General features: G+C 36.9%; 2 protein-coding genes across 3 annotated transcripts; one reads left to right on the forward strand and one right to left on the reverse strand.

The window, feature by feature from the left end:
• The first annotated feature begins 1,544 nt into the window (after positions 1-1,544).
• LOC145120852 (uncharacterized) lies at positions 1,545-3,388 on the forward strand. The gene is made up of 3 exons (XM_079056649.1): positions 1,545-1,630; positions 1,727-1,811; positions 1,908-3,388. The coding sequence occupies exons 1-3, from the start codon at positions 1,613-1,615 to the stop codon at positions 3,035-3,037; spliced, it is 1,233 nt and encodes a 410-aa protein (XP_078912775.1). The 5' UTR covers positions 1,545-1,612; the 3' UTR covers positions 3,038-3,388.
• A 929-nt stretch (positions 3,389-4,317) lies between these two features.
• On the reverse strand, positions 4,318-8,118 carry LOC145121220 (transducin family protein / WD-40 repeat family protein). 2 transcript variants are annotated; one of them, XM_079057001.1, is made up of 13 exons: positions 7,988-8,118; positions 7,796-7,892; positions 7,298-7,441; positions 7,107-7,222; positions 6,861-7,015; positions 6,646-6,734; positions 5,803-6,322; positions 5,592-5,693; positions 5,344-5,498; positions 5,173-5,252; positions 4,889-5,000; positions 4,725-4,799; positions 4,318-4,656 (listed from the first exon to the last, which is right to left on the reverse strand). In XM_079057001.1, exons 2-13 carry the CDS (start codon positions 7,883-7,885, stop codon positions 4,525-4,527), a joined length of 1,770 nt encoding a protein of 589 aa, XP_078913127.1. In that variant the 5' UTR covers positions 7,886-7,892; positions 7,988-8,118; the 3' UTR covers positions 4,318-4,524. The 2 variants fall into 2 exon arrangements, with proteins under 2 accessions (XP_078913127.1, XP_078913128.1); XM_079057002.1 differs by having other exon boundaries at positions 7,796-7,900.
• Between the last annotated feature and the right edge of the window lie 15,618 nt (positions 8,119-23,736).

A 23,736-nucleotide genomic window follows, 5' to 3' on the forward strand; every position in this document is an offset into this window, starting at 1 on the left:
ATATATATATATATATATATATATATATATATATATATATATATATATATATATATATATAATGATAAATAAATGTTTTTAGTAATGTGTTCTGGTTGTACAGACACTTACGTGTGTATATATCATGCATAACTTGGTAAACTATAAACAACTCAAGTATAATGAAATTGTATAAAATATTGAATGAAAAAAATAGGTGTTTCAACCTTAAATATTAAAAAATGGATTTTGTTCCTAGAAAATCCCTTTGAAATGTGAGAGAAATTCTAGGGATTTCCTAGGCTAACCAAATATTGTCACTAATGTCTTAGAAATGCATAGGAAGTTTCAAGAGATTTCCTAGGACTATAACTCGTTTTTTCATCTTTCTGGGAACAAACATCATTTTTAGTTCTTTATTTTGAGCAACTCTGTTATACATTAAATAATTTTATCTTACCAAAATATGTATTATATGCATACACCTCTACACATACAATATATAGAATCTAGAATGATAAACAAAAGTTTTAAGTAATGTGTTATAGTGATTCCCAAACACATTAAATATTTTTATCTTACCAAGATATGTGTTATATGCATACACCTATACACATACAATATATAGAATCTAGAATGATAAACAAAAGTTTTAAGTAATGCGTTTGTGTATCAAATTAATTTTTTAAATTGAATTTCCTAGGAAATCCCTCGGAAGTTCTGAAAAACTTCCTAGGAACCACTTAAACGAAACACTTCTAACGTAAATGTGAAACTCTTTAGCATATTCGAAAAATGGTAATAAAAAACTACCGATGATCGTTAAAAAAATATTTATTTCCTAGGAAAAGCGTAGGAACTTCCGAGGGACTTCTAAAGACAAAATATTCCTCAGTATTTCCTCCTTGTTACCGAGGAACTTCTGAGGAGATATCAGAAACACGTTTTCCTCGGAAGTTCATCGGTAATATGTAGGAAGTAGTGATAAATTTATGGTCCTAGAAAATGTTTGTAGGAAACCCACCTTTTTCTAGTAATAAAAACACATCTAATAGTATTTCCATACTTCCCTTTTTGTCTTGCTTACTTTTTCTTCTTTTAAATATTTTTGTTAAAATACTTTATTATTAGCAAATCTCAAAATTCCTTTCACATTTCTTCTCGTGAATGGCCTCACGCCAAACCTTTCTAAATGAATTGAAAGGCTCATAATGAATCCTCTAATTTTCATCTTTTTTTAATCGATATTAGAAAGAAATACAAATATGATCGAAAATGCTTATAGAATAAAATACCTAAAAACATATTTTTAACACACAAGAATAAAACCGAAATAATTTTTGAAGTATCACATATGATAAATAATGTTTAACGAGCATAATTTAGTAGCTCGGTTTACCTTTTTCCCATTACAAATGTAGTATTTTAATCTTTTAGTAATGTTTAGAAAAACGGAATAAAATAAACTCCTTTTTCCACACACAAACACAAATTAGATTCTTTAGATGTCCCACACCCATTCCCTCTTATATATTCCCTATTGCACAAATAAATTCCACATATTTTTATTCCTTCATTCCCTCTTCTATACAAAGCATCTTCTTTAGGACTTTCACCATTTTTCACCATCACCATGGTTCCAGAATTAGAGGTATTCTCCCGAAAAAATCATATCAGAATATACAAATCCAACAATTTCTTCATGTTCTAATGTTCTAATGTTCTAAAATCTCATGTCAATATGTAGAAACCAAAAGTCACCGAAATACAAGTCCGAATGGACTGTAACGGGTGCGTGCAGAAAATCAAGAAAGCTCTACACGGTATCAACGGTGAGTACAAAGATTTTTGTGTTTTTGTCTGTCTGTGTATTTGATTTGATCGTCAGGTACAGTTATCTGTTATCAGTTATCTGTTATGGTTTTCAGGTATATATGATATCTATATCGACATCCCACAACAGAAATTAACCATAATCGGGTGGGCTGATCCGGAAAAGATAGTAAAAGCGATTAAGAAAACGAGAAAAACCGCAACCATATGTTCTCATACAGCGCCAGAGGAGTCAGAGCCGCCACCGGAAGACGGAGGCCCTGCAAACCCTCCGGGAGAAGAAGCTCCGCCAGCGGAACAGACTCAGGCAACCGAACCGGAAAACCCACCTCCGGATGGTGGAGGAGCACCTCAACCTACGGAACCTCCGGCGAATGAGCCGCCACGTTATGTCGGATCGGAGTTAGAAGAGGTTCATGTTGTGTATCGTTATCCACCGGACGCTCGTTACTCCAGCGGCCATGGTGGGTTAGGGTTCAACCACGAGCCGCCACAACCGGTTCATGTGAACCATAGTTATAACATGTATAAGCCGACACCTTATGTCACCGAATATGAATACATCCGTCCACCGCCGCCACGATACACCTCTTACAGTTGGCCGGAACCACCACCGCGATACACACATTACAGCCGCCCAGAACTGCCGCCACAGCTTTACAGCCGCCCGGAACCACCACAACTTTACAGTCGTCCCGAACCACCACAACAATTTTACAGCCGTCCCGAACCACCATCACAACATTACAGCCACCGAGAGCCACCACCAGAAACCTACAGCCGCCCAGAGCCACCTCTACAAACCAACCACCGTCCAGAACCACCACGACAATATAATGGCCGTCCAGAGCCACCACCAGAAACTTACAGCCGCGCAGAGCCACCACCACAACCATACGGCCGCCCAAAGCCACCACTGCAACATGACAGCCGGCCGGAGCTACCACCACAGAATTACGGGAGGCCAGAGCATCTACAACATTACAGCCAACCAGAGCCGCCACAACAATACATACATCACAACCGCCAGGAACCACCACAACCCTACTCAAGCTACCACCATCCAGGATCACCACCGCCACCTCTCCGCCACAGTAGATCTGAGCCACCACCTCTACAGACATACTATGGCAGACTTGAACCACCACACTATATGGACTACAGTGATGAGATCACATCACCTTACGGGGAAGAAGATCCAATTAATGGATGTACAATTGTCTGAAAAATGAGGCTTCTAGAAAGAGATTAATTAATCAATCTATCGATTAAAACCAGTCAAATTAAAAGTGTTCCCATGGAAGCATGTGATGTTGAAGGAGAAGAACAAGATTCCTAGCTTGTTAAGTGCATGAGGAATATGTTCTTAATTCCTCTTGAGGATCAGGGAGATGTCTACTCATCTTTTTGTTATCTCAAAAAGAGACTTCAATGTATTTTGAAACGAATTACAAAATTTTAGACGTAACTAGAGGATATATGATAAAAAAAAAAATTTATGTATGTACACTTTTAGAAAGGATTAAAACGATGTAATTAGTTTCGAAATCGAATATATGACAAAAAAGATTACGTATGTGTAATTGATATAGAATTTGTAAAATCAAAATATTTTTAAAAAACAGAAAAATCTTTAAAATATTTGATAAAAACAAAGATACAAAAAAAAATTATAAAAAATAAATATGTAGAAAATAATTTTATAAAAATTAACTCGTGAAAAAAATCAAAAAAGTAAATGTAAATATTGTACAAAATGTTTTGTAAAAGATATTAAGTTTAAGATACTTAGAAAACTGGGGGGGTAAAATTAAACTAATAAAAAAAAAGGAGAAAATCTGAAAATGCGCATTGCACCAACCAAGGTCTCTTATACCATGAGTTATGTTTCAAAAGGAGAACGTAACATAACAATTAGCAAATCGATTGTTAAAATGATAAAAGCATCGTTCATCATGTTGCATGTTGCAAATTATATAGGAGTTATAAATAATTTATCTAGTGATCAATATTTTAATTATATTCTCTAAACCGATTAACCCTCACATGACAACATTTAAGCACACGGATTATTTTGTAGATAAAAGCATCGTTCATCATGTTGCATGATTGTGCGGGTTCTTTTGTATTAGCTAGTTGTAACATGTGCTTGTATACTTGTACCAAGTGTCTGGTTAAGATGGATGAATTCCCAACTATGTGTCATGTGTGCTAAGGGGGAAAAGATGGACTCCTCCCTCGACCCTTATGAATGTTTCTGTTTGAAAAGGTTATTTTGTTATATGGGACGGATTATTTTGTAGATGATTAAAACTTTTAAGTAATTTTATATGATGATTAGTAATTACTAATTAGTTTTTGTTTTCGTCCATATCTTTTCATTTGTTCCACTCATTTTACTTTTCGAATCTCTTGTGGCCACAAAATAAAGGTGAAAGACAAAAAATCAAGAATGTTTGACTAATAGTCAAATGCTAAAATACCTAGTCTAAAAGCAATGGAATCTTACAAAAAAGTAATTTACCCTTAGGCCACAGACTAAATAATTAATAAACGAAAAAGTTACTGATGTCCCAAACAAGAAGGAAAACTTTGAGACACCAAATTCGCAAACAAACATAACTACTTAACACAGAATTTAATGGAAATTTTTCTAAATTATACCTCCAAAAAAATATAATTTCTACATGAGGAATATGATTGAAAACTGACCTAATTATTATCTCCATCACTAGATGATTCATCTTCTTCATCATAAAGTAATTCTTCTTCTTCTTCTTCATCTTCATCTTCACTTTCTTCCTCTTGTTTCAATATTTGGCTTTTATCAGCAGCCTTATTAATCTGCTCAAAATTAAATATCATAAAAATATGAACAGATTACATATTTAAATATCATAAAAATAAATAACCTGTGCTGTAAAAAGTTGTAAGCGTCCTGATAACTGTAGTAATGACTGAATAACCTCCCCTTTTGACTTTGTAAGCTGCAAAGGATTAAAAAAAATGTTTTAATAAAAACTCCATGAAAATGCATCATTTTTTTAAAATGTATTACAATAAAATATTATTATACCTTGTACAATGAATCCAGTAGCTGTGATGTGGGTTCTTGAGATTTGATATAGTCACTGTGATTAATTAATAAGCAGCAAACCCATGGAAGAATGCATTGTCCATCTATCGATCTATGACAAAAAAAAAATGAAAAATTATATTTATTTAACATACAAATCTTTATTTCAGGTTTCAAGGGAATTTAGAAAAGAAAGTGGAAATGGTCAAGGCTTTTCATTCCATTGCATTCCATTCCATTCCATTCTTTCCTGATTCCATTCCATCATACCAAAAGAAACAAACCTTGATTGCCACATGTCCAACAATACTTTCAACAATGTATACGCATCATCAGGTGCCATAGATGAAACAGCTGCTATCATCTATTATCAACAATGTGTTCAGAATAGAATTATATAAAAAAAAGGCTAAGTGAAAATAAAAAAATATAAAAATAAAAATAAAAATAGAAACCTGTTTTTGTGGCAGACTATCTTCAAGATTAACACCCTTCAAAAGCTTTGATAATTGTATTTTATTAGATGTAAGATCATTATCACTACTGAGAATACCTTCTGTTCTCAACTGATCTTCAAGACACATTGTAACTTGATCCATTTCCATATTAGCTGACCATAAAAACATATATAAGTCAATAAAATTATTCCAAATTACAATAATTATTCTGTAATTTTCCTTCTGAATAAATAAAAATACAATACCTTTACTTGAAGTCATATCTCTGCTTTCACCATTTACAACATTAGAAATATTGAGAACAGGAAGCAATGCATGTTCAGTATTTGCACGATCTAAAGCTGTAACTGTTAAAATCAAAACATATTTTAATAAATTACACATATTCATCCATAAAAATGGTTACAACTTACAATTACAAAAATACAAAAGACAAAAAAGAAAAAGGGAATGTACTTTGGTTCTTGTTTTCCACCCCTTTCTTTGACTTTTGAGATTGGGTCAACGGAATTAGAATTCCATCAAGGGAACTCTTAAGCTTCACATCTGAACCACATTGTAATGTAATTTTCTCAAAAGATGGTTTTATTATTAAGCCATGTGCAAGAAAAAGACTCCCAGTTGCAGGTTTTGATAAGCTCTGTAGTTTTGCAGAGAATATTGTAGGGACTGATCCTTTGAAGGAAAGATTGTCCTCCATGGATACTTTTGTGGGAATGGAATTGCGTAATTCCTCCATGTTGATTCCATTCCAGAGATAACAAACACCCATTTCTGAAATGGAAAGTACAGATAGACCCTCAACACCAATGGATTTGGTGTCTATAAAAATGGCAGGATGATCCATTGCAAGAACACAGCAAGATGACTTCTTTTTGCTCCCGTCTACTTCCCATATCGCGATATATCTCTCACCAGAAGCGGATGAAATTACGTATTTACCCTCGTCAGAGAAGGTCATACACCGAACAGCCCCCTGTTGTAGAATATGGGATTAAATTATTAATCAGAAAGCAGAGACAGAAATGGAAATGTGTTCATTAGTTACAAGAATTATGTTGTGATTGAAATATATTTTTGTGTTTGTGTTGTTGATAGAAGGGTAAAATGGTCATTTAGTCTCATTCAGGCGATTTAAAAAAGAAACAGACTTTGTGTATACAAGAAGTTATCCAGACACATACAAAGAATCAGTCCCTAAAGGATTGATATATAATTGCAGTCTTGCACTTGTATCATATATAGAAGAAGGGTAAAATAGTCATTTAGTCTTATTTTCAGTTCAAAAAAGAAACTTACAGGATGCCCAGAAAATTTCTGCATCTTTTTGCGATCTGAACAGTTGAAGATCTTTAATTGAGCTGCTGCTGTTGCTAAAACCTTCCCATCTGATTCCATATGTTATTAAAATACAGAGTCATAATTCATAAAAACATAATATAATATGTATGATCCAGTTGGCTAATAAATGCCCTTTTAACTAGAATAATAGAAGTAGCACAATAAATATATACCTGGTGAAACAGACATTGAAGATATAGCTTTTGTGGAGGCTTTAAACTTGGCCAATAAGTTTCCTGTAATGGAATCAAGTTCACATATCATCCCATCAACACCAGCAGTATACACACATGATCCATTTGTAGGAAAAGAAACAGCAGTGACACCCCTACAAGAAGAAAAACATGAAATTGAATACAAGATTTTAATCAAGAAACTTGAAATGAATAGAAGAATGAATTTTGGATTCATGGACTCACCCAGGATGACAATCACTAACCCTCCATTTCAATTGGCCAGCAGAAACATCCAAGGCAAGAACATCACCACCTCCAGTTCCTAAAATTAGCAAAGAATTTCGAAGCTTTCTTTTTTTCTGATCATAAATGGTAAGTGAAGTCAATAATGGTATTCATAGACTGAAAATATTTGATTGTGTATAAAAGTAAACCTTTTTCTCCAAGGAAAGCCATTTCATGCAAGTGTAATCAACTGATAAGTGTCCACCTTCTGGTTTAGCAAAAAAGTCTGTTTCATCTGTTGACACAATGTTTGCAAAGTCTGTTTGCACGTGACCCTTGATTGTGTCCCAAATCTGAAGAACACAATCAAAGAAGCTTCAATTAGGACATAGCACAAACAACATTCCATCTTTAATCCAGTAATTGCACTCCAGAAACATTAGAATTTATCAGTAATTAAAGCGAAAAGGAGCCCTCAAGCAAAGAACTAATCACTCCATTTAATAAGAAAACAAAACTACAATGTAACTTTTTTTCATTTTTATTCTACGTTTTGTAAGCTTGATATGTATATATAATATATGCTATTCTAATTGTTGCACAATTTTGATGTAGTGCACAATAATTCTACAGTGGAGAATAGTCGGTTATACATTCAAGGTCAGAGTGTTAATCTTACAGTTGCAGAAAATGTTCGAAATGTATACCTTAATTCGACCATCGCCGGAGCTGATAGCAAGGAAATCTAACGATGGACTGAACGAAGTCAACACGTCTCTGATATTTGCTGTCTCCATTCTAACCCTATGTAGCTTCAATAAATTAAGCTCAGCTAACCCCACAGCAATAACGCTCAACAAATATATGTACTCGAATAATATACAGACAATTAGGCATACCTGTTTCGGAAAAGGCAGAGGAAGACGGGGATAACAGAGTTGTGGAGTAGCAAAGCAGCGGTGGTTCTTCTTCTTCTCTGCTCGTAATCTATAGAGCAAGCGGCGCCTTCTGCTAGTTATGGAATGGTTCGAAAAAGTAACCCTCTTGGTTGTGTTCAGTTTTGCCCCCTTTATTTCTGTTTTTTCTCAAAAGGAACCCGTTTTCAAAAACTTTATTACAAAAAATATCCTTCAATTTCAATTTTCAACCTCCATGATCATGATCTCATGGGTTCAACATATTCAAACTTTGAGAGGTTATGTTCGATATATTATTTAAAAGTTAGCTGATAACTGAAAAGTTGGTTATTATCATGGTTGCAGAAATCGCTAACCGGTGGACTAGCGATTAGGGATTAATCGGCTAGGCGAGGATTAATCGGAGACCATTAATTATTAAGAAAATTATTCAAAAATTTATAAATCTAATTTTAATCCTACAAAAAAAGCGATTAATCGGCGATTAGGTCCGATTAGGCTCGATTAGGGCCGATTAGGTTCGACTTTGACCTGCGTTGACCAAATTCGATTAGGTCCGATTAAGTCCGATTAGGTCCGATTAGGCCCGATTAGGTCCGATTATTTCCGACTTTGACCTGTATTGACCAATCCCGATTATAGTGACCGATTAGCAATAAATCTCATCGGTGGAGGTCCGATTAGCGATTAATCGGCCGATTAGGCCGGTTTCTGCAACACTGGTTATTATATGATAAAAAATAATGTTTGATAAAAAATCAACTAAGAAATGCAATGAAGTGTTTATAATTAATAAAAATATATATTTATGAGAATTTAAAAGACTTTGCAAGCTCGCTGAAATTCTAGTCCATATAGATTTTTCAAAAACTAACTTGTATGCTATTTTAACTTGTCAAACATGACAATTTATAAAACTCAAAAATTAAGTTAGTTGCTAGCTTCAGCATGTCAAATACAATCAACATCTTTTTTTTCAAATGGCGGCAAAATTTTATAAATAAACCAAAGCTAGCAAGAAACTAGCAACAAAAACAAAATTTAAGGAGAAGAGGATTATACATCCAAGCAGTTCAATTAATCCTAGCCTTAATGTTACAAAAAGAAAACCACCTAAAAGAATGCTCAACAATGTTATCAAAAAAAATTGCTTCTTGTACTTATTCGGCCTAAAGATAACCGCATTCTTGTAAGTCCAAAGAACCTAAATCACCGTCAAGCATACCGACTCCACAATCACCCTTTCCATCCTACCCACCGGCCTAGCATCCACCCAATCTACCAAATCAGTTGGAGAATCAAAGACCGAAAACTAAACACCCATCCAAAGTGAAACAAGATGCCAAATTTGTTGAGTTAGGGGGCACTGGAAAAACAAATGAGAGATATTTTCTGAATCACTTTGACAAATAGGACACAAAGTTGAGTCCAACTCTACTCCTCTATCAATAATATTGGCTCGGAGAGGCAGTCTGTCTAACATAAATCTCCACATAAAAACATTTACTGTAATAAGAACATATTAATTCCATCTTGTAATAGTACCTCCCACCGGAAGACGAACGCCATCTTTATACCTTCTAATAGACTTAACAGAAAAAAAAATAGTGGAATCAAGATCCCAAGTCCATCAATCCGGATGAGATCCCAACATAATAGGACTAAGCAAATCCATTAAGGTTTCAAGTTGCAATGATTCAACCCCTCCCCTAATAACACGATGCCAATAAGGATTCCACCCCATTTGGGGACCAAAGATCACCAACAAGAGCATTCTACACATCACACAGAGCACAAAGCCTAGGAAATTGGGTTTTAAAAATCAACTCACCACACCAAGCACCATTCCAAAACCTAGCAAGAAACCCATCCCCAATAACAAAAGACATCAGATTTTTATCAACCACATTTCTCTCGTGCGGATGATTAATAGAGCCAATAATTTTATCCAGACTCCCCCACCACCATAGAGCCGAGAACCATTCCCAAAACCTCCATCGGGACCATACATGCACTTAATGAGACGAACCCAAAGAGTATATCTCATGGAGGAATCTCCACCTCCATTTATAAAGAAGAACAAGATTAAAAGCATCTAAACTCCCAATATCTAATCCACCATTGTCTTTAGAGTTAAGGGTGAGATCCCATTTCACCCAATGAATATGCTTGTGGTGTAACATCCAAAAATCCAGGTATTTCGTTTAAGCCCTTGAAGTATTTAAATTTTGGCAATCGAGGGCCCTCCGTACGCTGGGCGTACATGTGTGTATGCTTAGCGTACACATGTAACGCCCGTGTTTCTAGGCTAGGCATTAATGATGATGTAATGGTCTAGGTTAACCTTTGTAACTCATTTTGAAATAATAAGAATGTATTATTTGAGTATTATGTGTTTTGTGCTTAATTGTGTGACTTAAATGAATTAAGGATAAAAATAATCGTCAAAATAAAATGTTAGATAAAGCCGATATCGATACCTGAAGACGTAGTGGCCGTGACAAGGATTCTGAATATATAAAGAATGCCGAAATCCGAGTTATAACGAAGAAGTTATGACATGTCGATGTTTCGCGACAGAACCGACACGACGCTGAATGACGTAAAATATGAATTTAAGATAGAGCGATATCTAGCCTTAGTGATCTAAACAAACGTCGTATAATAAGTTAAACCGAGAGCATGCATAAGAAGAACGTCTAAATCTGACTTCGTATGAGGAAGTTATGATTTTTCGAAGTTTCGACTTAGCGGTATGCAACCCAAAGTTCGAATTTTAGATCGAGTGGTTTCTAGCCGAAACAATCTAAACGAGAATCGAAGATCTCATTGATAGTAGTCAAACGGTGAAAAGACAGACGAAAACGGACGTCAGATGAAGAAGATATGATTTTCTAACAGAGTTTTCCTGTCCCGGCCCACTAAAATAATATAATAAAAGTTAAAGTAAAAATTAGCCGACGGAGTCTAAACGAGAGTTGTAGAGCATAGTCTCACCTACGCGTGGATATAAAGAACGTCGAAAACGGAGCTCGTATGCGAAAGATATGAATTTCCGAAGTTCGGAACACAAACTTCGAGGTCTGTCAGAACTCACGACGTGAGCAGGGTTCTCACGACGTGAGCAGGCAAGTTGCAATGACGCACTGGATGATGATCGAGCTCACGACGTGACTATAAGAGGCTCACGACGTGAGCATAGCATTTTTGCCCTATAAATAGAAATCAAAGGGGCAGCCGGGTTTGGTTGTTCCTTTCTCACTCTCTCACCCATATTACTTCGATTTATGTGCAAAGAAGTACCCCCGAAGCCCCGGTATCATCCCGAGACCCGAAGCGAGTCCCGAAGCTCCGAAGATCCCGAGAAGAAAAGAGTTTCCAAGCTGAAGCTCTGTCCGCGAGAAACCCGGTGTGTGAAGAGATCACAGTTTCACCGAAGAATACTACTCTTGGAGCCGTAGTGCTGTCCGATCATCTTCTGATCAAGTGAGTGTGTAGTTACTTTCTTCTAACACATAAATACGAAGTATTTCCATAAAATATGTGCTATGTGTTTATATGTTATGTGTTATTTGAAATGAGTATTGGTTGAATGTTTTATACATGTTTTATGTTGTATATATATTTATATTTTTATCTACAAATATGTTGGGTATAACATGGCTAGATAGTGATGTGTGATGAAATAAAAATGATGAGAGGCCTCGATGTTGATGTTGTTAATCTAGTCATCTAGCGGAGTATGGATGACGACCACGGACTCTTTCTAGACTGTCCAGTGGAACGCTGGCAGGTTCATAACCTGTAGGTGTTGTGAACGATGTGTTCACCGGTGTACTTTATCCCCCTCATGGTTGCCTTTAGGACATCTATTGTTAAGGAAACCCCTTTTGTAACACTAGTCAAAAGTAGGTCAATAACAATCACATGTGATTATACCAATCATGTAATGTGATTTTGTTAAACTAGTAATGTAGTAAACTTACTATGTATTTCATGATAATTCTAATACAAATATGAACTTTCTTTATGATACAACTCAAAGTATACATCCATACGATTCCAAAAATGTAGAGGACGTCTAAATCTGACTTCGCGTGAAGAAGTTATGATAAACCGAACACTATAAATCTCTATAAAAAGAGGAATTAAAAATAGACTTAGAATTAGCTATTGGAGTCTAAAGAGAGTTGTAGTACTCGTAAATACCTACGCGTGCATATAAAGAACGTCAAAAACGGAGTTCGTATGCAAAAGTTACGACCTTCCGAAGATTCAGCTGTCAGAAACCCTAATTTGACTGAACTCACGACGTGAGCACAGAAATTCACGACGTGATGAGTCAAACCGCCACATTTCGGATCTAGAAGGTGCGTGATGAGGCTACGAAGTGATAAGATCCAAACTCACGACGTGAACATTAATATTTCACGACGTGAGGAGTCATACGGCCACCTTCGGAAGCTAGAAGACGGATGGCAAGTCTACGAAGAGATAAGCTCGAAACTCACGATGTGAACAATGAGTTTCTCACGTCGTGAGGGTCCAAAACCCTTACTATAAATAGCAGGTCCAACTTCAGCTATTCCTTACACTATTTCCCTTTCTCCTATCTCCTGTGTTGAAGCCATCTTGCATCCCGAGCCCCGACGACCTCGTACGCTGACCGTTTCTGCTTAGATTACATAAAATCACGCTATTAAGGTGAGTTTCACGGCCCCACTTTCTAATATTTCGGGGGAAAACACATGCCAAATATTATATATACGTTATTATTATGTCTATATGATAGTATATTAGTATCAACGTAGATAGTTATAATAACCGAGATATAGTTATTTCGTATCTGAAAGTATACAACTATCGTAAAATTGTTAGCATATTATTGTTATAGTAGTATACTAATGTAGATCTTGAGTTATACTTAGGATTCTATATATATGTTGTGTGCGATATAGTTCCAGAGTTATACTCGGAAGTTCTATATGTAAATTGATAAGTATGTTGTTATTGTTGGTTTTATGTCAAGATAAAACCAGGTATGTTATATGTTGTTGTTATTGGTTTTATGTCAATATAAAACCTGGTATGTTATATGTTTTTGTTATTGGTTTTATGTCAAGATAAAACCTGGTTTTAATTCTAATTATAGTTGTTGCACTACCGCAAGGTGTGATCCTTGTACTACCGCAAGGTGAAATCCTTGTACTACCGTTGGTGAAATCCTTGTACTACTGCAAGGTGTAATCCTTGTACTACCGCAAGGTGTAATCCTTGTACTACTGCAATGTGTGATCCTTGTAATAATAATAAGAGGTATAAAACTAAGTCATACAGTCGCAGCTACAGACTCATGGTAGCACAACTTTAGAAGCATTATACTTTGTCGATATACAAGTATGAATGTTAAGTATAAGTTCCCCAAAGACTTATACTTAATCTAGTAGGTATATTACTTGTATATTAAGTAGACCGCTACACCTATCCCACATACTCGTATAGAATTGAAATAGATTTATACGTAGCGGTTTTACTCGTATAGAATTGAAATAAGATTTATACGTAGCAACTTTCGTTTGTATGGAATTACAAACACTTATATTCATAGTATATGAGACTTATAGTTAAACTACTTATTTGGTAAGTAAACTTTTATATCTAAGATATATATACTAAACGTTGGAGAATCAAAATGATACTTTCAAAACTGTACTTTTGAACTTGGAAAATGTATTATTTTTATATGGAGTCAAAACCTGTGGACTCACCAACTTTATGTTGACGTATTTTTAAATGCATGTGTTTTCAGGAAGTTGATAACTATGATACGAGAAATGACGTTACACCGCCCGGTGTTTCCGCCGACGGCCGGGGTGTGACACCTTTGCAGTAATGTCCATCCCGATGAAAATCCTAGATTAGGTCCCTGGTAATAGATGTTGTTTTAGGGACGTAAAGTGAGGATAACGGGAATGGGTAATCGGGTTATTGTTGGTTGGTGAAATTAAATATAATTATTTGTTGTGGGTTGAAAACCCTATATGCTCACCAGGCTCCCAAGCCTGACCCACTTAGTTTTATTTGCATTACAGGTAGTGGCGCGAGAGCATAAGATGGATGAATCATCAAGTTATTTTGTTTATAGGTCAGTAGTTGCATATAACTGTTGTAAGGCTTATAATGTGCCGTTTATGCTTTTGTGTCTGTATCGGAACATGACATCCCGAGTTTTGTTATATATGAAAATACATTTCTTTAAGAAATGCTTTGATAAACCTTATTTTATCATGTATTGTTTTGGGGACAAATTCCGCAACTCTTTTAATCAAAGTATTACTCTGAAACTTATTTTAAAAGCATAAATTAAATCGGTCTTTTCTGGCCGCGATTTTGGGGATGTCACAGTTGGTATCAGAGCATTAGTTTAAGCGAACTAGGAATTTGTAGGATTTCTAGACTTAAACTTAGAATGCTAAGTGAAGATTGTGGGGTGAGTGTCTGCTGTATTTTAGACACGAGCACTAGTTTATTTTAGGAAAGTTGCCTAAAATGCTTTTATGTGCCAAATGTTATATGTTTTCCATATATGATATTATTTGTTCGGATCTATGGTTTGTTGCCAACCGGATCTGGAAACCTTATGTGTTTAGGGTTCTAAGCGTAGGACGACGGTATTAGAACTAGCATGTAAACGTTTCGGAGTGATAAGGATGATTTGATTATCTATCGTGATTGAGGATCTAAATTCACCTTATTCAGTGTATAGATCAACGATGGCAAGAACAAGAAGTGGCGTTGGAAACGCAGATGAAAACAGGAATCAACGGCCTCAACCACTAGTGATTGAGCAAATACCTGTTGTAGCAGCAGCACCTGAGCCGATGACAATGGCTGGTGTACAATTGATGATTCAGACGATGTTGGATCGTCGGATGGAAGAAACGAGACGTCTCAGCAGAATCGTGAAGAACCTTCGATGCCGATTGTTCAGCCCAAATTAAGTGAAGGGCAGTTGGAAGGAGGAAACTTCAGTGGGATTATTGGTCAAGCCAACCCACCGATTGTTAGACAAAACAACCAGGATGGAGGAAATGATGAGCGTGGGTGTAAGTACAAGGATTTCATGGCATCCAAGCCACCATGTCTATCTGGAAGCCCGATGCCGGTAGAAGTTATAAACTGGATCTCCAAAATGGAGACAATGTTTGAAAGTTGCGAATGCAGCAACATACAGAAGACCGCTCTTGCGATCCCTCTGTTAAAATCTGGAGTGTTGAGTTGGTGGAAGGTGTTAGCTGACTCGATGCCCAAGGGAGAAACTAGCAAGATGTCTTAGGAAGACTTTGTGTAACAACTAAAATTGCAATACTGCTCAGAGCAGGACCTTCTGGAAATCAATAATGAGTTTCAGAATTTGAAGAAGGGAAAAATGAGCGTTACTGAATACGCTGCAAGTTTCACAGAAAAGATGAAGCTTATCCCATACCTAGTACCAACAGAACTCTCAAAGGTCAATAAGTTTGCCCTCGGATTACCAGCGGACTTTGGTCCAATGGTTAAACAAGCAACCACATTGAAAGCCGCCATCTGGGCTGTTAGAAATGTTGAGACCCAGATCAGGGAGAAGGGTCTGGAGAGGTCAGAGGTTGGTGAGAAGAGGAAGTTCGACGGACCCTCAGGGTCCAGCAAGAAGGGTAAATTCTCGAAATCTGGTTCGAGAGGAGGTGGAGGAGGCGAAGCGAAATGGTGCGACAAAAGAAAGAAGAAGCATCTTGGGAAATGTGGCGGGGAAGCCACATGCTTCAAATGTGGAAAGCCAGGGCACTATGCCAACGAATGCTTTATTAGTCGAAGTTGCTAGTGGCAAGTTTGTACCTGTTAGCCATCGTATGAAAAACATCTTAATTGATTTGAATGGGAATAAGTTCCACGAGGAATTATTTCCTATTGAGTTAAATGGTTTCGACATCGTGCTGGGAATGGATGGGCTTAGCGCCAATGATGTCGAAATACTATGCAAGAAGAAGATTGTAAAAGTAAACCCGCCAGGGAAAGAGTCATTTATGGTGTATGGGGACAAACGCAGAGTAAATTCTGGAATCATTTCTCTAATGAAAGCCAGAAAGCGTTTGGCCAAAGGATGTACATCATATTTGGCATTCGTAATCGATGCTAAGAAGGAGAAAAAGGTGATGCAGAGCATTCTTGTGGTGTGTGAGTATCCGGAAGTATTTCCCGAAGATCTTCCTGGATTACCGCCTGATCGACAAGTAGAATTTTGTATCGACTTGTTACTAGGGACGACGACAATAGCAAAAGCACCTTATCGATTAGCACCAACAGAGATGAAGGAGATGATGATGCAACTTCAGGAGTTATTATACAAAGGTTTCATTAGACCTAGTTCATCACCCTGGGGAGCTCCGGTGTTATTCGTAAAGAAAAAGGACGAGAGTATGAGGATGTGCATTGATTACAGAGAGCTGAACAAGGCAACAATAAAGAATAGATATCTGTTGTCGAGGATTAATGACATGTTCGATCAGCTACAAGGTTCGAGCTATTTCTCGAAGTTCGATCTTAGGTCAGGATATCATCAACTGAAGGTGAGAGAGCAGGATATCGAGAAGACTGCATTCAGAACACGATATGGACACTACGAGTTTTTGGTTATGTCGTTTGGACTAACCAATGCTCCAGCAACATTCATGGATTTAATGAACATAGTTTGTAATCCGTTCCTTGATAAATCTGTGATAGTGTTCATAGATGACATTATGATTTACTCGAAAAGCCAAGAGGAGCATGGCAGACACTTGCGAGAAGTGTTAGAAGTCATGAAGAAGGAGAAGATGTATGCCAAGTTCTCCAAATGTGATTTTTGGATTCGATAAGTCCAATTCTTGGGTCACGTGGTCAACCAAGAAGGAATAATGGTTGATCCAGCAAAGATTGAAGCTGTGATGAAGTGGGAACAACCAAAAAGTCCCACGGAGATCCGAAGATTTTTGGGATTAGCTGGATATTACCGAAGGTTTATCCAAGGCTTTTCTTTGATTGCTACTCCATTAACAGCTTTGACTCACAAAGGAGCTACTTATGCTTGGAGTGATAAGCACAAAGAATCATTCGAGTTGCTAAAGAAGAAGCTATGTGAAGCACCGATTCTTTCTCTACCCGATGGAGTTGAAGACTTCGCTGTGTATAGCGATGTGTCTGGTGTTGGGTTGGGTTGTGTTTTGACCCAAAGAGAAAAGGTGATAGCATATGCGTCTCGACAGTTGAAAGAGCATGAAAAGAACTCCCCTACTCATGATTTGGAGTTGGCAGCGGTAGTATTTGCTCTAAAGATATGGAGGCATTACCTCTATGGCTCGAAGTGCAAACTTTTCACTGATCATAAGAGTCTCCAATATCTCTTTAATCAGAAAGAATTAAATATGAGGCAACAACGTTGGCTAGAGTTCCTTAAGGACTACGACTGTGAGATACTTTACCACCCTGGTAAAGCAAATGTTGTCGCTGATGCTCTCAGCCGGAAAGTCAATCTTGAAAGAAAAAGGCCAAGAGCGTTGAGAATAGAAGTTGTCTCGACAAATGTGGAGAGTATAAAGAAAGCTCAAGAAGAAGCTTCTGAGAAGAATGACCGAAATGAAGAACGTTTGGAAAAAACGTTAGTGTTCGGTATAAACAGTCACGGACTGAAGGTATTCCAAGATCGTATTTGATGGGTTTTAGGTAAAACAAATAAACTAGAAAACAATTCCTAAGTTCACATGCAACCTACTTTGGATCTATGTTTTAACTATTGAACATATAACTTTGAATTGCAAAACAAGAACCCTAGAGGAGAGAGGCTAATTTCGAAATTAACAAACTAGGGTTTAGGGGTTACATACCTTTCAATTGTTATAGCAAATAATTGATAATCCTCTTGATCTTGATCTTGATCTTCTTGGAAGCTTAGCACCACAAATGTAATGCCTCTAATGGAATCACACCCAAGAACTAGCAAGAAGGAAACTTGGAGGAGAGAGGATGGAGAGAGTATGCAATTTCGGCCTTAGGGTTTCTTCCAAAGAAATCAGTGACCTCAAATGTGAGCCAGGAGGCTCCTTGAATAGCTGAGGGATCTAGGGTTTAGGGAAAACCCTAGTTATCCTTTGCTTAGGGCCTAAGCAAGATCCAAAGGCCTTATTTGGACCCCTTGGACGAAATCTCTAGGGTTTCCCCTAAGAATTTCGTCCACCTCCTTCCAAGGGGGTTCTGGAACCTTCCACTCAACTATTAGTTAATTGCAAACTAGTCCCTGCACTTTATAATTAATTCTTTTAACCCCAAAATTAATTCTGATTAATTTTTGGCTAACTATTAATTAAACATAATGATTTCTAATTAATATATTAATCTTTTAACATACTAATAACTCATTTATATTAATTCATTAATCTTATAAATTAATATCTCTCCTTTCATAATTTCCTTGTCCAGTTGCTAGGTTGAGGGCAACCCAAAAGGACTGTGCTGCTATCAATTCAAGTACATACCAATTATAGTTATGGGCTTAGACACCTAATCCAACAATATTTGGGTGCCTAAGTCAGGAGGTATAAGAGATCTTCTGATGGAAGAAGCTCACAAAACCATGTACTCGATTCATCCTGGTAGCACTAAAATGTATAGGGACCTGAAACCCTATTACTGGTGGCCGACGATGAAGCTTGATATTGCAAAGTACGTGGCGGAGTGTGTGGCATGTGCTAGAGTCAAGTGTCACACCCCCGAACCTGGACGGCGGAAACGTCCGGGGGCGGATGACTTCATGTATAGTATCATAACAACTGAATATGAATGAAACATAGCAACCAAACATCATACATTGGAAATACACACTTACATAGTTTACATATTGAATCTTGTTCATCAGTTACACAAAAGTAAGAAAGTAAAATTTCTTGAAGTCGCACCACTTGATCTTATGGTCGAACTTATTACCTGCTACTGGAATTCCTGAGAATACAAGTCGTTTTGAAAAGCGTCAACTAAAAAGTTGGTGAGTTCATAAGCAATTTTGTATAAAAATGGTTTTTGTACTTGTTTAGAATAATTTTCATAGCGCTTTCAGATATCCGATATTTTCTAAAAAGAAATGGTTTGAAATATTTGTGTTTGATCTTATATTAATGCATGTGTGTTAATGTTTACGAGAATAGAAAGAGAATGATTTCCAGACAACCCGATGTTGTCTGCGATAGCTGATGCTGGAATCTCAACCCCGGTGGTTGAGTACTGGTGCTTATAGATTGTCGTTTTATCAAAAAGAAGGTTTCCCGTTTTATCCCAAAAAGAAAATAGAATGGTTTCATGTTTTATCCCAAAAAGAAAATAGAATGGTTTCCCGTAAATCTTATAACGTTAATTCCTCTAAGTGAGTCGCTATAACCATACATAATAATGACAATTTCGCATGTCTTTGCGTCTTTGGGACGCCGCCGGAATAGAATAAGGTTTTTTGTCACCCTAGACTGGCCTAGTCTAACTGTAGCGAACAGCTCAGGTGTGGAGGGTCACCCCCGTATAGATCTATACACAAACTCCCGCTTTCCCTTCAGGAAACTCTGGTTATAACTACAGGCTACGATTGTACACTCAAAGGTGCCAACCGACAGGTCTCACTAGATCCTTAATCAAAAATTTACACGGAAAAGAAAGAAGAACACATATAAAACTCATTCTCAGGCCCAATAAACATTTAAGTGGACCACTAAGGCCCACTATACGTATCTATTATTTCCAGGCACAAAAAGAATGTGAATGTCTACCCTGAGCCCAATATACATGTAAAAGGACACTAAGGCCCACTAAACATGTATACCATTTCCAGGCCCAGTAAGGATAAGAAAATCGTTTTTAACCCGTTTGTTATTGTTTTGTTTGTTTTAGCTCGCTTATTTACAAAATTGATATAAAAAGCCCACTTTTTGTAAAAATGACGTTCTTGGCCCAATAAGCCATAAAGTTTTCAATTAAGGCCCAATTATAGTAAAAATAACACTATAGCCCCCATTTTGTTCAAAACTTGTGTTTTGACTAGTTTGTGGTAAAAATAACATTTTAAACTCATTTTTGTCAAAAATATCATTTTTGGCTTGATTTTTGTGAAAATACACATTTTTCTGGTTTTGGGCTTTTCCGACCTAGTTTTTGGAAAATTTGTAGAAAAGTCATCGTAAGTCGAAATTTGGATCCGTAAATTCTGGAAGTTTGGAAATTTTGTCTACTTTGTTCACAATTTTTCTCATAATTTTTATTCGCCTCTAACAAGTGTGAAATTGCTCACCTTCACAGGTTGGTCCGAAACTATTTCAAATCTGATAGGCAGTTTTGTAAAATTCTCCAAAAATAGTATAAAAATCGTATGAAAACGTGAGAGTAGTCATTTTAAAGGTAATAACCTGAACTTTTTGCATGTAAAACAGTTTTGAAAAATATTACCATTAAGGAAGTCAAAACAGTTCGAGATTGGACTAAAACTTTTCTGTCAATGGCTGATTTTTGAGTTTAAGTTATTTAAGTTTGTTCACAACACTTGTTTTTGCTATTTTAAGTGGATAAATCCCAGATCTACAAGTTTACAAGTATTATATGTGAGTACACATACTTTTCTCAAGGTTTATATGAAGATCCAAGTGATAAACTTCATTTTCAAGTAAAGATCTAAAAGTTAAACACATAAACATGCATATATACATAGATCTAACACAAAAACACTTGTATTCTCCCCCAAAAACATTATAAAACCGAAAACAAGGGGGTATGAAGCTCACATTGGGGTTTTTGAGATGTAGATGAAGAAGGAGATGAAACTTTGAACCTAACTTGAGTGTTTTTGGTGAGATCTCGAAATGAAGGTGGTTCTAAGGTCCATATTCACGAAAAAGAGGGTGTAAGGGAAAGATCTTAGCATATATTGAAGTAAACACTTGAGTTTTAGTCTAGAACTTACCAAGTTATGAAGGCTAGAAGAGAACTTCTTGAAACCACACACAAAGTCACGAAATTTGAAGGAAATAATGAGGGAGTTTCTTTGAGTTTGAGAGAGAAATGAGGTAATTGTGTGAGTATGAAATGAAGAGTGGAGAGGGGATAAGGGGGTAGTAGAGGTTGACTTTAGGTAGGGTTTATGTGAAGTTCCTAGTTGTTTGTTGGACAATATGTATGGATGCATGGAGTACAATATTGAGGTGGCACTTGTATGATCTTCATCTTATCTTTTTTTTTTAATAATGGGTTAACCGAGTTTTGGAGAGGTATTCGGCCCAAGGTTGGCCCAAGAGATAAATTCCGATTTTTGGTTGGCCCAAAAAGGATTTTCGGCCCATCAAAGTTTAACAAATGGGTTTTGGTTTCAAAGGGCCCAACAATATTAATTCTCGGCCCAACTAAAGAAGTCTTAGTATATGTTTTCGGCCCAAAAGGCCCAATAAGAATGTCTTATGGCCCAAAAGAACTAAGTTGAGGGCTTATTGGCTCACTAGGGCCCAATAAGAAGGGTTCGGTCCATTAAGAGTATTGGGTTGAGAATTTATGGGTTATGGCCCAAAAATTATTGGGCTTAGCTTATTGGATCGAGTTTTGGGTTTATACAATGAGATTATATTGTTCAGGAATTCATCTTAACCTAATTTTGCCAGTTGTGACATCAAGGCACAACATCAGAAACCATACGGGAGTTTAGAACCTTTACCTGTGCCTATGGGTAAATGGGAAGACATTGTTGTGGATTTTGTCACTAAACTGCCCAGAACAAAGAATGGTCACGACATGATTTGGGTGGTCGTTGATCGCTTCACTAAGAGTGCGCACTTCATAGCAGCCAATGAGAAATGGACTATGGATAAGCTTGTGAATTCTTACGTGAAGGAAATTGTGAGGCTTCACGGTGTTCCGTTAACGATTGTGTTAGATCGTGACAGCCGTTTCACCTCATAATTTTGGAGAAGTCTACAAGAGGAATTGGGTACCAAGTTGTGTTTGAGTACAGCTTACCATCCACAGACTGATGGTCAGAGCGAACGAACGATACAAACGCATGAAGATATGCTGAGAGCATGTACCCTGGAATTCCAAGGTAACTGGGATGAACATTTACCTTTGGATGAAATAAATGAAATGCATAATAGAATTTATAATCAAACTAAGAATCATCAAACAATTATAGCCTAATGATTATCAAAATATTAAATTAATAAACATTGGGGAAGAAGTAATCGTTTCTGAAAATTACTAGAATTGATGAGAATCACCGGTTGAATGATCTTCCAATGTAGTTTGATGTTGAAATTGATGAACTCTTGACTTGAATCCGAATTGAAATGGAATGGATTCGTGTTTCCAAATGTTTCCAAGGGTTTAGAAGCCTAAAAAACGCAGGAAAAAGCTCTGAAAATCGAAGGGTGGAACTCTAAAAACGAATGCATATGTTCCTATTTATAGTGTGTGACAAAAAATAATGAAATTGGGCGATATGGGATGTTGGACGTCCTAAGAGACGTCTTAGACGTCGTGTATAACACCCAGGCGTTCTTTGTACGTCTTTGCATGCCTTCTTTTGTTCTTGAAATACACTAAAAAATAGCCAAAACGTCAGACGTGTTAGGGGACGTCTTAGACGCGTTCTAGGACGTTCATCTTTGAATGCTATGCTTTCCGAAACACACCGTTCCAACACGAGATGCTCTTAAAACGCCAAGACGGCCTAGGGGACATCTTAGACGCCTTGTAAGACGCCGACGGGGGTCCTTCCTTCCTTCCTGCTCCGAAATTTGACCAGAGGTTGATTGTTTGACTTGGGCGTCCTAGGGGACGTCTTAGACGCCTGGGGGCGTCCTTCATCTTCCGTGAAAATTTTGGTGGTCAAAACAACATAACTAGCAGAAACACAAAACACGAAATTTGTATAAAATCTTTTCTAGTTTCCAGAATTTCTTTACTCATGTTAATTGGAGCTCCAAATCTTGAGATATGACCAAAACATTGAAGCATGGTGAATTTTCCCAGCAACGTTTCTTCATTCCTTTAGCAATCCGTTTTACTTGCAGGTTCCGCCCACTTTTAGTACGATATATTGACCTGCATATGAAGTTCAACAAATCATTAAAGTAGTGCCATTCTTGGACAATTATACATCAATTCAACAGATTTATGACAATTTAGTATATTCATAAAACAGACTTATCAGGGATGTCACAGTTGGTATCAGAGCATTAGTTTAAGCGAACTAGGAATTGTAGGAAAATTTATAGACTTCAAATTAGAATGCTAAACGATGGTCGTGAGGAGTGTGTCTATTATATTCTAGGTAGTACAACTGAATAGACACGAGCGCTAGCTCGTTTAGGGAAGATGCCTAAATTGATTTATGTTCTAAATGAACTGTGATGCTTTATGATGTTACCGTTTAATCGGATCTATGGTCTTTGCCGACCAGATCTGGAAACTTTATGTGTTCAGAATTCTAAACGTTTAATTACGGTATTAGAACCGGTATATAACATTTCGGAGTGATAAGGAGATTTATACGTCTATCGTAAATAAATATTTTCTATCTAAATTCTCGTCACTACACACCGAACGTCTGATTTTGGTGTACAGGTCGACATGGTGAGCACTTGAAGCGGATTCGGAAATGGTAACCCGCAGCCTGAGCCACAAGTGATTGAGTATGCACC

This window comes from Lactuca virosa, chromosome 6 (assembly GCF_052849685.1).
Source record: "Lactuca virosa cultivar CGN04683 chromosome 6, Lactuca_virosa_CGN04683_v6, whole genome shotgun sequence".
Lineage (NCBI taxonomy): Eukaryota > Viridiplantae > Streptophyta > Magnoliopsida > Asterales > Asteraceae > Lactuca > Lactuca virosa.

What these genes read in the sequence shown, in the direction of transcription:
- LOC145121220 (XM_079057001.1), bottom strand. Translation starts at nt 7,885, where the DNA reads ATGGAGACAGCAAATATCAGAGACGTGTTGACTTCGTTCAGTCCATCG. An exon ending in TTCAATGTCTGTTTCACCAG is followed by an intron (nt 6,735 to 6,860) that starts GTATATATTTAT and finishes ATATGGAATCAG; the next exon opens with ATGGGAAGGTTTTAGCAACA. An exon ending in TACTGGATTCATTGTACAAG is followed by an intron (nt 4,800 to 4,888) that starts GTATAATAATAT and finishes AATCCTTTGCAG; the next exon opens with CTTACAAAGTCAAAAGGGGA.
- LOC145120852 (XM_079056649.1), top strand. An exon ending in AGCTCTACACGGTATCAACG is followed by an intron (nt 1,812 to 1,907) that starts GTGAGTACAAAG and finishes TATGGTTTTCAG; the next exon opens with GTATATATGATATCTATATC.